The 12,567-nt window shown below is 51.3% G+C and overlaps 1 protein-coding gene across 1 annotated transcript; it reads right to left on the reverse strand.

Moving 5' to 3' along the window:
• Window positions 1-465: 465 nt before the first annotated feature.
• MYOC (myocilin) lies at window positions 466-10,959 on the reverse strand. Its single transcript, XM_066255110.1, has 3 exons — window positions 10,342-10,959; window positions 3,255-3,380; window positions 466-1,815 (listed from the first exon to the last, which is right to left on the reverse strand). The coding sequence occupies exons 1-3, from the start codon at window positions 10,901-10,903 to the stop codon at window positions 1,031-1,033; spliced, it is 1,473 nt and encodes a 490-aa protein (XP_066111207.1). The 5' UTR covers window positions 10,904-10,959; the 3' UTR covers window positions 466-1,030.
• Window positions 10,960-12,567: the final 1,608 nt, after the last annotated feature.

Genomic DNA, 12,567 nt, shown 5'->3' on the forward strand with positions numbered 1-12,567 from the left:
CTGAAAAAGCTACTGGAAAAGAGTTCAAGCTGAATGGATAAGAGAAAGCACTCTGGCCATTCGGTCTGATTGCATATGAGCCTCCAGCTAGAAATTAAGTTCAGTTATTGCAAAATCATGCTGTGAGGTTTGCTCCCCTGAGGTTGTGGTTTATGAAATCCATGCCCATGACAGCAAGTAAGAACCAGTGTAGAGTGATAGAGAAGAGGATGTGGGCTCAGGAGAGGGGAGAGGCTGGTTCCAGAAGGACCCAGAGCACTGGGAGATGGGGCTGGGAAGCTGTGCGTTCCACTGTGTGCCAGGTGTCTCTCTCTCTCTCTCACACACACACCACACTAGACACCACACACCTGGAGCACCCTGCCATCACTGCTCCCAACGCAAAGGAATTCTTGGATGGTTGGAATCTGCACTCTTCCCTTATGTAAAATATCCCACACTCTCCAAGGAGAATGGTGTGCACAATCATTTTATTGCACGGGCAAAGGTGGAATACCCACCCGACTCGACAGGAAGCGTGAGAAGCCACTAGAGTCAGTGCCTCTTACGTGAGTTCAGAGCTGGCTGCAGGGCCTTTCCTCTCCCGGCAGAAGGGCTGCTGCTCCCTGCGGCTGGAGCTAACCGCGCAGCAGGCACATGCCTGCCCCTGCCCGCCAGCCTGTTGCCCCCTCCTCCACCAAACATCTTATCCTTTCCAGCCAGTGAAAGCCATTTATGAAAAGCCCTGTGGTTTTCATGAAGAAACGACTACACATTAGAGCTTTTGCCCCAAATTGCCAGAAAACTTACTCTATTTTGGCTAGACAGCGCTTGAAAAGCTGACCAAAGAAAAGCATATCTATTGTGAAACTACAGGCCCAGGCTGCCATCCCTACAGAGTCAGACACGTGATGACACACGCCCCCCTGGAGTAGCAAGCGCAAGCTTGGGACGCAGAGGAAAGCTGTGTGGGCTCTGTCTGGCTGCCCGGCTGTCCCCTCGGGAGCCCCGGATGTCCCCTCCTCCTGCCGTTTCTGACAGCGTGGCTCTGTCACATCTTGGAGAGCCTGATGTCGTAGGTGACCATGTTGAAGTTGTCCCAGGCAAAGAGCTTCTTCTCCAGCGGGTTGTAGTCGATCATGCTGCTGTACTTGTACCGGTTCTTGAACGGGATGGCCAGGGCCTTGCTGCTGCCCGTGCCCGTGTCGTACGCGAAGTTGACCGTGGCCTCGGGCGACGAGTAGCTGCTGACGGTGTACAGGGTGCCACAGATGACAAAGGCGTTGGCCACCGACTGCTTCCGAATGTTCGTCTCCCAGGTTTGTTCACGCTCCAGACTCTCCGGGTGCAGCCTGGAGAGGACAATGGCCCCCTTGGCCTCCTCGGTGCTGTAGATGACCCAGAGGCCAGCCTCGTCCACTGCCAGGTCGATGTCGGTGTAGCCACCCCAGGAGTACGGGAACTGTCCGTGGTAGCCCGCTCCGGGGAGCTCCTTCTCGGCCTTCACTGTCTCGGAGCTCAGCTCATACCGGATCAGCGTTCTGGACTCGGCCCCCTGGAAGTAGAGGCTCCCCCCGTAGACCACGGCACCTGTGCTTTCCAGCGGCCGGGGCAGCACGTGGACCTTGGACGGGTAGCCCTGGGTGAACTGGCTGAGGAGGCTGTACTCAAACACCTGGCGGACGGCCGTGCCCACCGTGTCCACCCTCCACGTGGTCTCCCGGGTGTAGGGGTAGACAGGCTTGGGGTCTCGCATCCACACGCCGTACTTGCCCGTGATGGTCTCAGCTGTTCTCAGAGTGATGGGCTCTCCCACCCACGTGAGTTCTCCACACCCTGGGGAGGGAAAAACACACCCAACAAAATCACTCACGCGCTGTCTCTCCACGATGTGGAGCTGGCAGGAGCCAGGGACCCAGAGATGGACTGTCTGGGTTTAAATCCTGGCTTTGCCATCTGCTGCTGCCTGTGTGACTTTCAATAAGTCACTTTGCTCTCTGAACCTCAGTTATCTTATTTGTAAGGAGGATAATCAGTGTTTGGGGTAGGATAGTAGGGCTGTTGTAAGTATGCAGTGTAATAAGATATGTTAAGTGCTTGGTTAGAGTAAATGGCCAACAAATGTTAGGTGATCATATGTGTGATCGTAATTGACCCTTGATAGATATTCGACTTACATTGGCTGGGGTCTCCTGCATGTTCATGATAGTATTCTTTATAACTTTCATATATAATTTATCTCATTATTTAAAAAAATAATTAGACAAAAATTAAGTCATTATAACAATCTCTATAAAACAGTGTTTCAAGCCCTAATTGAACCATGTCTCAGGCATCATTTTTTTTTGGGGGGGGGTGACAGAGACAGAGAGGGACAGATAGGGACAGACAGGAAGAGAAAGAGATGAGAAGTATCAATTCCTCATTGAGGCACCTTAGTTGTTCATTGATTGCTTTCTCATATGTGCATTGACTGGGGGGCTAAAGCAGACTGAGTGACCTTGGGCTCAAGCCAGAGACCTCAGGGTTTCGAACCTGGGTCCTCCGCATCCCAGTCCAATGCTATGTCCACTGCGCCACCACCTGGTCAGGCTCAGGCATTATTGTAATACAATAAAACCTGAATATAATTTTAAACATGTAAGAAAAAGGTGAGTTTTTTTTTAAAAAAGCAAACAATTTAGCTTTAGCAGAGTCACAACAGATTTCTTCACTTTCACAGAATTTCCTTATAGCAGGTGAAAATTTCCTCGAGAAGGTGCTCAGACCTCAGGGAGTCCTACTATGACTATTTCCAAATGCCCCCTCCCCCGGCTAGCAATAACTGTCGATAACAGTGAGAGTCATGATTTCTGAAAACCACAGCCTATGTCATAACATCACACCCTCAGGAGACCTTAGAGGGGACAACTATATTCTTCCTAAGTACCCAAAGTTCAAAAAAGATGCCATTAGTAACAGCCTGTGTGCTCAGAGGGCGCATGGGGTCTACCTGGCCCTAAAGTGAAGATTGGAGGGGGCCGCTGAAAAATGTCATTGTTCAGGTGTAATCAAGGCAATGTGACAATCACATGGGTGAGACAGACACATCTCTTATCTTCCCCAGTGCAGTCCATCCCAGCCCAGCGTGCTATCCCAGGTGTGGGTCACGAGACACAGGGCTTTCCTGGGGACAGGCCGCTGTCCTGCTGCTGACCCTGGAGAGGCCGCAGACACAGGACCAGATGCAGCTCAAGACCCCATGGGCACAAAAGAAAACACGTCTAACTCCATACCAGTGTCCCCCTCTTCGCTCCCAGGGTTGCCAGGCACACTCTCCTGCAAAATTCGGGAAGCAGTCACCTCAGTTAACTCGGACTTCAGTTCCTGGAAGCCCGTGTTCTCCAGAGTCCATCCAGGATCTGTAATAAAAGAAAGAGACAATATTGTACCGTGAGGAGGGCTGGCCCAACAGCTAGGTTGAGGATGGCATTCCAATAGGCTTCCGAAGAGATGATGAAGTTTGAGATTTGTTTGGAGACAGTGAATGGGTGGTGGGGGGAGATAAAACAACACTGGACTTGGCTGACGGCTGTCAGAGATGGGAGGTGGGTCCACTGGGGTGCCAGGCATTCTCTCCACTTCAGTGCATGTTGGAAAAATCCCATAATGAAAAGCTCACAAATAATAAATTGCATAGCAATGTGCTAGGTAGGCATAGAATAGGGTATTCAAAATAAGATCAGGGCAGCTTGCACACCATTAAAATAACTCCCACTTGAAGGTCTGATTTCTGAGTAGGGATGATATATGATTCAGGGATAATTAGGAAGGTCTCCTCAGCTTTTTCTGGGGCACCTGGAATTCAATGACAGTTTCCTGAATGATTTGGGGCTTTTATTTTTATTTTGCTGTAAGGCAAATGTTCTTATAATAATAAACACATTAAGCTTTACATGCTCAGTTGAAACATTCTGTCAGATCTTTGTCTGAGACAAGCTTTGGACAAGAAACAGAGTGCAGGATTCTTACAGGGACTTAAGGGAGGGTTAGAGCCACGAGAAGAGAAGAGGTGTGGTGACGTGGTTGGACACTGTCACCATGCTGTGCCACATGTCGCTGCTTTGGCTTTGGGTTATGGTCATCCGGGGGTCGTTGAGTACAAGGAGAAAGCAGTAGCCACAAGAAGCAGGCTTAGCCTGACCTGTGGTGGCGCAGTGGATGGAGCGTCGACCTGGAAATGCTGAGGTCGCTGGTTCGAAACCCTGGGCTTGCCTGGTCAGGGCACATATGGGAGTTGATGCTTCCAGCTCCTCCCCCCTTCTCTCTCTCTGTCTCTCTCTCTCTCTCCCTCTCTGTCTCTCTCTCTAAAAAAAAAAAAAAAAAAAAGAAGCAGGCTTAGCTGCTTTAAAAGGTAAGTTTGTGACCTGACCTGTGGTGGTGCAGTGGATAAAGCACGTGGTGCTGGGGGTGGCATTTGGGGGTGGGCGAGCAGCTGGACCACTTCATCCCTTCCCTTTCAAGATCTGCAGTGCTCCCACCCCTGTCTTTGGCTGTGGCCACTGTTCCACTGGCCTCCATGGGAGTGTGACTGCCTGGGGATGTCCCCCAGTCTAGAGTGGGCTGGCGAGCAGGTATGCCAAAATGCAGAGCCAACTGAGGGAAGCCTCGGTCCGTGAAAGCGGCAAGGATTGTCCTATAACTGAGTGACCTACTAAGAGAAAAGCAGAGACATACACCTACAAATTAGTGAGAAGAAACTTGAGAAAATAAATGTCCTCTTTAGACACAGAGGAAATAAAGTGGGGGGAAATCACCCCCCACCCCCAGAAATAGGCATTTCCACAGGCGACTTCCTTGGAGATAGCTAAAATACTAGCACTAAATACGGACATGCGGCTTCTTTATAAAAAGAGATGATAGGTATTTGTTAATCACCTTTCCACATTTCAAAGCAGTTTCACATAAATTATTCCACCTAGTGTCTTCACAAGTTTTAGAGGAATACAGAGATAGAAAAGTGCTTTCAGATTGTATTTCGCGCCTAATTTAATTGCTGCTGAGCGCCTCCTGGGAGCCAGGTATGAGGCTAGGTGCTTGCTCTTGTGACCTCTATTCCACACAACAATCCTGAAAGTGAACATCCTTCTCTTCATTTTGCAAATGTGTAAGCTGAGGCTCAGAGGGGTTAAGCAACTTGCTCAAGGTCACACAACTGGTTAAGTGGAGGGTCTAGGACTTGAATGCATGTCTGCCATGGCCACAGCTGTGGTGAACCGTTCCACCCTGTGGGGGGAGGTGTGTCAGTTGTAAACACATTACCTCTCAGGGCTGAATGCACCTTCTATACGTGCTCTGGGAAAAGCAAGGCATTTCTCCTTTGCAGTGAGTGCCATGTTAGGCTTTCTCAGTAGAGGGCGCTGTGGGGACACAGTGGGGAGGCAGGTCTGCCATCTTCTGCAGAGCCTGAGTTGGCCTCCTGAGTGTGAGGACCCTGGGTGGAGCCCAGTAAGTCTTGCCTGGCCACAGCCTTTTGACAGCCCTCTCGACAGGGAACCCAGAGTCCCTGCCTGGGTACCCTCCTGGCTCGGCACGGCTCCTGCTGCTTGTCCCTGACACCACTGCCTCCCCCACTCAACAGGTGGCTGGTCTCTTCACCTGCCACTGGGAGGTGGCCTTTGCAGCTCTGGACCGGCTCTGGCCACCTTCTCTACTATCTGATGGGCTGAACCCACCATCCTACTCAGGTCCCACCCCCTTCAAGGTGTCCTTCCTCAGCCCGAGATGCCAAGTGGAGTTCACTTACATCTCATTACTCTTTTATCATTGTTAATAATTCATTACATTCAACGTCCCCAACCTAACCTGCTATGTGGACCCAGAATGGTACCTGAGGCTACACAGAACCTTAAAGATATTGCTGTCTCTTTCCCCCTCCATCTCTCCATCTCTCCCTCCCTCTCTCTCTGTCCCCCGCCCCTCCCTCCCTCACACCCTCCTCTTTCTACCACACTTTAAGGGAGCCACACCTTATGTGCCTTTGAAGTAAACAAGAACTGCAGTGAAACCTCCTGCAGGGAGCAGCCTCCAGGATGACTGCAGGCCAGCTCTCTGCGGGCAGGTGGCTGGCTGCACTGTGCGCCCGTTGGCTCCTTCTGGGTCGTGTCAGCCACAACACCTGGCAGCGAGCGAGCGGCCAGATTCCCAGAGCTGAGCCGTCTGGCTGGCCTGAGCACCAAGGCTTGGGGGAGAGGGGGCAAATCCTCAAGGTCCAAAGGCCCAAAGGCAGGGAAGCAGTTGGGCAAAGGAACCTGGACTGGGCTTGAAGTTGTAGCTTTCTAGCTCAGTCCTGCCATGGGCCTGCTGTGTGACCTTGGGCCCATTATGTAACCTCTCTGAGCCTTGGTCTACTTAACTCAAAATATAAATAAAATGGTCCTTGATATAAATGTGTCAAAATAAACGTTTCTTGGGAATGTTTCAAAATCATAACTTATTTGGAATGTGTATGTGTGTGTGTGGGGGGGGAAGAAGTTATTAAAAATATTAAGGACTATATTGTATCAGACTATTAAACATTTTTAGGGCTTTGTTCGTGTCTATTACAAAATTCTGACAATCTTCTGCATATTCTCCCCCATCTCCCATACCTCTGCTTTATAGAAACTTTCTAGAGAGCTTACCCCAGAAACAGAATTTATATCAACCTGCCTGTATATACAAGGGGTGTCCTCGGGTTACAATAGTCTCAACATACAACCTTTCGAGTTTACAATGCTCACTCCTATAAAAACTTTTAAAAATTGAGATATGAGTATTTCAACTTACTCATTTTTTTCTATTACTACAGTACAATATATTTATATCCTTTTCCTTTTTCTGTGGCTTACTTGTGTTTTTATGTTCTAGATTATGATTTTACAACTATGTTAGGATAATAGGTAAGTGACTTAGGCTAGGGTGTGTTTCGACTTACACCAAAATTTGGGTTATGTCACTGTCTCAGGAACGGAACTGTGTCATAGCCCGAGGACCCCCTGCATACACAAGGGAAGTGACCCTGTAATGATTTTTATAGTTATTTCCTATCACTGCCTGAAAAGTGAGGTGAGTGTTGTATAAACGCAGAGCGTGAAGAAGAATTAGGTGCCCACATGGTGGCAGCTTGTCCCGAGTACTCTGGGAAAGTGAAGGTTAGCTGGCAGACTGTGGTCCTGGGTGCTGTTCCAGCACCCACGTTCTCTAGAATCCGTGTGTGTGACAGAATCATATTTTAAAGCAATGGAGGAGCTCAAGCAAAAGACACCCTTTGTAGCTATGAGCCATTTTCTGAGAGGCTGTTCTGTGCTGGCGACCCCCTACCCCATGACTTAACCTGCATGAGAACCCCATGTGGGGCTGCCGGCTGCAGGCAAGGAGCCTAAACCCGCAGTGCCTGTGTTGAACACCTGCAGTGTCCCCCCCTGCACATCCTGCCCATCTTTTCCCAGCTGTTGCTGTGGCCACCTGCCTGGAGCAGGTGTCACCTGCTGGGACCTGCCCCCAGCTCCCCCTCCCCAGCTACTCTGACGTTCCCCAAGCTCCAGCCTGGTGCCCACATCTGTGTGTATAGCCAATGGGGTGACCCTCTGCCATCGGTTCTGATGCATGTCCCCTTCCTCTGCTGCATTCTGCACCGTGAGCCTTGCTGCCCACTGAGGTGACAGCTGGAGAACCCCCCCACCCTGGTAGCTCTCCTCCCTTCTCTGTCTCACTCACCCCTGTCCCCGCTTCTCCCTGGAGTGTGGCCCCATATAAACCACAAGCGCTCACCCTGGCTGTGTCCCTGGGAGTGCTGGTCCAAAGTGGAGAGGCACAGTGACCGGACAGGGGGCTTCCCTGGTGATGTAAATAAGCAGCTCTCCTTTACCTTTTGGTCATCTCTGTTTTCCCACTTTGGGTTTACTTAAAAGGTTCGCAGACGTGTCACTATAAAACTGGCATTACAAAGTCGGGTATTACCGCAACTCATACATACACGTGTAAGCAAGCAAATCCTGCGATTCTAAAGAGGCTGTGGTCTCTCTGACAATTACGTGGCGAAGAAAGTGGGGAGACCATTTGGATTACAGGTGGGGTAAGAAAAAGTCCACGTTGTCAGGCCTCTCCTCTGTTCCCCAGCCCGAGGCCTCAGCTCCTGCCCCCCTCCCCCGCACCTCAGCTATGGTCACTGCTGCATAAGACACCCCGCCCTTCAACCCCAGCCTCCCGGGTACCCCTGCATCCTCACATCTAGGACCTTGAAGCAGATCTTTTGTTCCAAGCATATCTTTCCCTGACGTTTCCATGGGACTTTTCTATCTTTTACCATTATGGTTCTATAAACCAGAGGCCACCTCAGGGTCCTGAAGGGTCCCAGACCCTCACTCAGGTGGAGGGCTCAAATTCTAGTCCTGGCTCTGCCACCAGCTGTCTGGGTGACCACAGGCCTGCTGAGTGACCTCTCGGGGCCTCGGTTTCCACATCGGCCCCCTCGCCTGTGCCAAGGGAACCTCCCGCTCATGGAAAGCCCACGTGTGGAGTTCATCATAGTGGCTGTGGTCCTCATTTCAGGACCAGAGCAGCTGCAGAGGGCAAAATAAAATACAGAACAGGAGACCACATCCCATCCGTTCCCGAAGACTTGTTAATGACCATGCACCCTAAAACAGACATCACTTCTGTTCTCACACATACACACACTCACACACTTATTTGTACACACTCACACGTTTCTGTTGAGAATGTAACCTTCTTCGATTAACTGTCTAAAATAATTCCTGCCTCATGAAACTTCCATGAAGAACGATTCCTTCATTTGGCCTCCAAGACTCACGTCCAACGGGCCGCAGGTCTACCCGGGTCAGCTCTGCAACCGGGGCGCCCTGGGCAGCTGCACACCTCACTTTCCTTCGTTGTAAACGATACAACTGGATCTCTTCCAACTCTGGCCCTGAAGGGTTAGAGGGGTTAGAGGGACCCTTTCCAGCTCAGCGGTTTAATTAGGGCCCCACAGAGATGATTGTTCCCCGTGGGAACGTTCGGGGCCATGCTGTGGATAAGAAACAACACGCAGACGTTGAGTGGCTTCCCACAGTGACACCCAGGCACGGACTCTTGCTGTTTCCTAAGCCGAGCTTGCCTTTCATGTAGACAGTCTGTTTAGGAAATATTTTTTCTGTTATTTTATTTTGAAGATGTCTAAATCTATGGAAAAGTTGAAAGAAGGGTCTACAACTCCTGTTCACTTCAATTCACCAATTGTTTCTACTCTGCCGCAGCCGGTTCACTGGTCTCCCTCTCGCTCTCTATTTCCAGTCCTTGCTGAACCACCTGAAAGCTAACAGCAGGCCTCCTGACACCTCCTAACCTCAATGCCATGACTCACCTGAGAAACCGAACATTAACCGGATAGCACCAACCTAGCAGCAGCTAGGGTTTCCTCCATGGTCCCAAACCTGCCCCCTGTAGCTGCGCTCCCCGAGACGCCGGGCCAATCCGGTCATCACTGCATTTGGTCGCCAGGTCTCCCCAGTCTCCTTCAATGTGGAACAAGCCCCCCTTTCTCCCCCCCTTTTTTCCACCCTTGACGTTAACATCTTTGAACAGCCCAGACTAACTCTGCTTGCTTGCGGCCTCCCGATTGGACGATGTCTCCCACAGTGAACATTTGGGGGGCACAATTTCTCAAACATTGACACAGAACTGCCTTCCTCCCCCACTGTGGGGGACAGTGTGCCTCTCCCCAGCATGTGCTCACCCCCTTCGGGGGCCAGGATGGACACAGGAGTGTCTCAGTTAGCAAAAGCCACCCCAAGGAGTAGCCTGGTGACTTCAAAGCAGGGGTTCTCTGATTGGACAAAGTTCAGGAAAACTTCTAAAACAACCTATTGAGGGAACTGACAAAGGGTTATTAACTCCTCTATTTTGCTAAGGAAGGACATTTAAAAATAAAAAATAAACATTAAAAAAAACCTAGCACCTATCATCATATCCTAAATCTCTTACCATTTCATAAATAGAGATCATGTTCATCCCAAAAGGTAGGAATCAGACTCTGAACAAAGGTTCACAAAAGGGTAGTTTTCTAAAAGGGATGGTTGGCACTTTCTCCTGATCACGAACAGGTGCGTGTCACCTGGTCCCAGCCGCTCTCATTCTGCTGTGGGCTGTGACGACTTTGTCATGGGGTAGGCACAAAATTCGGAACAACCAGGAGTTAAGTTACCAGTAACATGTGAAGGCGATCGCTCTGCGCCCCTCACTTCTCTGCCCTGGGCTGACACGCATGGGGTCTCCAGAGGAAGGAGAGGGTGAGGAGGGCGCACCTGGGCCACCTGCAACGATGTCATGTCACCTCCTTACCTTCCCTGGGGCCCAGTGGCACAGCCTGAGAGGTGCGGCGGGCTGGGGGACACTGGCCACGCCTCAGCCTCTCCAGCTCCTGGCTGCTGCTCTCCAGCCGCTGGGCCAGGTTCGCGTTCTCTGCCCTGAGGCGCTGCCTCTCTTCCTCCAGCACCGCCTTGTCCCGGAGAAGGTTGTTGTAGGCTGTCTCCAGCTCCCTGGCCTGGGTTTCCAGCTGCTCCTGCTCTCTGGTCAGGGGGCCCAGCCGGCTCTGCGGCCCCTCCAGAGTCTCGGCGGGCCCGGCCCCCTGGGTCAAGGCCAGCCTTCGGAGCAGGCCCTCCAGGGAGCCCAGCCGGGCCTTGAGGTCCTCCAGGTCTGAGTGCTGGGCGCTGCTGTCTCTCTGCAGGTCCTGGATGGCTGACATGGCCTGGCCCTGCTCAGGGCAGCTGGACTCATTGGGGCTGGCCACGCTGAAGGTGTACTGGCACCGGCCACTCCGGTCATTGGCCTTGCGCAGCTGGGCTGTCCTGGCCCCCTCACCCCATAGCAGACAAGCCAGGAGCAGCAGCCGGACAGCTGGCATTGTGGGCCCCGCTGCAGTGCTGTGCACAGAAGTCCTGGGCAGGCACAGAGGCTGGGCGAGGCAACCTCTGGTGCCCGGGTGGGTGGCCCTGCCGATCCATATATACTGGGGAGCCAGTCCTGCAGGAAGAGGGTGGCCACGTGAGGCTGGGTGGGGCTGTGCCCAGGAGGGCTGTTTTCATGCTGCCGGGCGAGACTCTTAGGCCTTCCAGAAGTCTGTTTTGAATTTCTTTTTTTACAAAAAGCACATCCCACTTTACGCATCCCGCAACACCATCGTATTCCTCCATCCCCACCCTGTTCTGCACACACGCCCGCACACGTGCCTGCCTCCTCCTGCACGACTGCTTGTGTGGTGATTTCAGCGAGGGTTTATTTCCAGCACGTTTCCATGGATGCTACAGACTGTATTGGGAACCTGTTCTGTGTCAGGCCCTGTGCCAGAAACCGGGGACACAGACATGCCTGGGACAGAGTCCCTCTGTCCCTGTAGCAGTGACACGGACCTCAGCCAGAATGGATACACAGAGGGAGAGCCACCAGGCTTCAGGGAGCAGCAGAGGCAGAATTCTTCCCTTGTCCTTGCCTTTACACCTGTGGGTGTATCTCAGGGAGAACTTTCAAATGCTACTCCTGCATCTCAGGTCCCAACGTCAATGTTAGTCTCTACTGTATGTGTGTGTGTGTGCGTGTGTGTGCGCGCATATTTGCACATGCATGTAGGGTATGCAAGGGCCGCAAACCTCACTGGTGAAATGTGTGGAACCTGTCTCAGGGAGATGTTTCAAAATGTATAAAATACATAGGGTTGCCAAGAAAACACACAGTATTGAAATACTATTATTGAAATATTTTTTAAAACTTGAAATGTACCTGTCCTATATTAGCACATTACAAAGCAGGCCTGGCAGGGTGGGGTCTAATTTCCAGGGAGTTTTGTGTGTACATGCTATCACATGGTATCTGCTACAACAGTAACAAAATGTAAAGTGTCTGTGAGTTCATGGGTTGTAACCAAGTCACAGATGATGCTTGGACGTTAGATTTATGGCTATACTTACAATGCAATGAAATGTTAAATCTGGCCCTGGCCGGTTGGCTCAGTGGTAGAGCATCAGCCTGGCGTGCGGGAGTCCCGGGTTCGATTCCCGGCCAGGGCACACAGGAGAGGCACCCATCTGCTCCACCCCTCCCCCTCTCCTTCCTCTCTGTCTCTCTCTTCCCCTCCCGCAGCCAAGGCTCCATTGGAACAAAGTTTGCCCGGGCGCTGAGGATGGCTCTGTGGCCTCTGCTTCAGGTGCTAGAATGGCTCTGATTGTGGCAGAGCAACGCCCCGGATGGGCAGAGCATCGCCCCCTGGTGGGCATGCCGGGTGGATCCCGGTCGGGCGCATGCGGGAGTCTGTCTGACTGCCTCCCCGTTTCCAACTTAAGAAAAAGAAAAAGAAAAAGGAAAAAAAATTAAAAAAAAAAAAGAAATGTTAAATCTAAATTTTAGTTAGAAGATGGTGACAATAATGGTGTATCTTTTTCCATCCTAATTTATGGGTTTGCTGAGTCCTAGGCTAATAATCCCTGCTTTAGCCCTGGCCAGATAGCTCGGTTGGTTGGAACATTGTCCTAATACACAAAGGCCTTGGGTTTGATACCTGGTTGGATTGATATT

This window comes from Saccopteryx bilineata, chromosome 2, assembly GCF_036850765.1.
Source record: "Saccopteryx bilineata isolate mSacBil1 chromosome 2, mSacBil1_pri_phased_curated, whole genome shotgun sequence".
In the NCBI taxonomy this organism is placed as follows: domain Eukaryota; kingdom Metazoa; phylum Chordata; class Mammalia; order Chiroptera; family Emballonuridae; genus Saccopteryx; species Saccopteryx bilineata.

Coding starts and splice junctions, on each gene's coding strand:
- MYOC (XM_066255110.1), bottom strand. CDS start 10,903: ATGCCAGCTGTCCGGCTGCTGCTCCTGGCTTGTCTGCTATGGGGTGAG. Junction 3,381..10,341: donor GCCACTGGGCCCCAGGGAAG/GTAAGGAGGTGA, acceptor CTTTTATTACAG/ATCCTGGATGGACTCTGGAG. Junction 1,816..3,254: donor GAGCGAAGAGGGGGACACTG/GTATGGAGTTAG, acceptor TTCCCTCCCCAG/GGTGTGGAGAACTCACGTGG.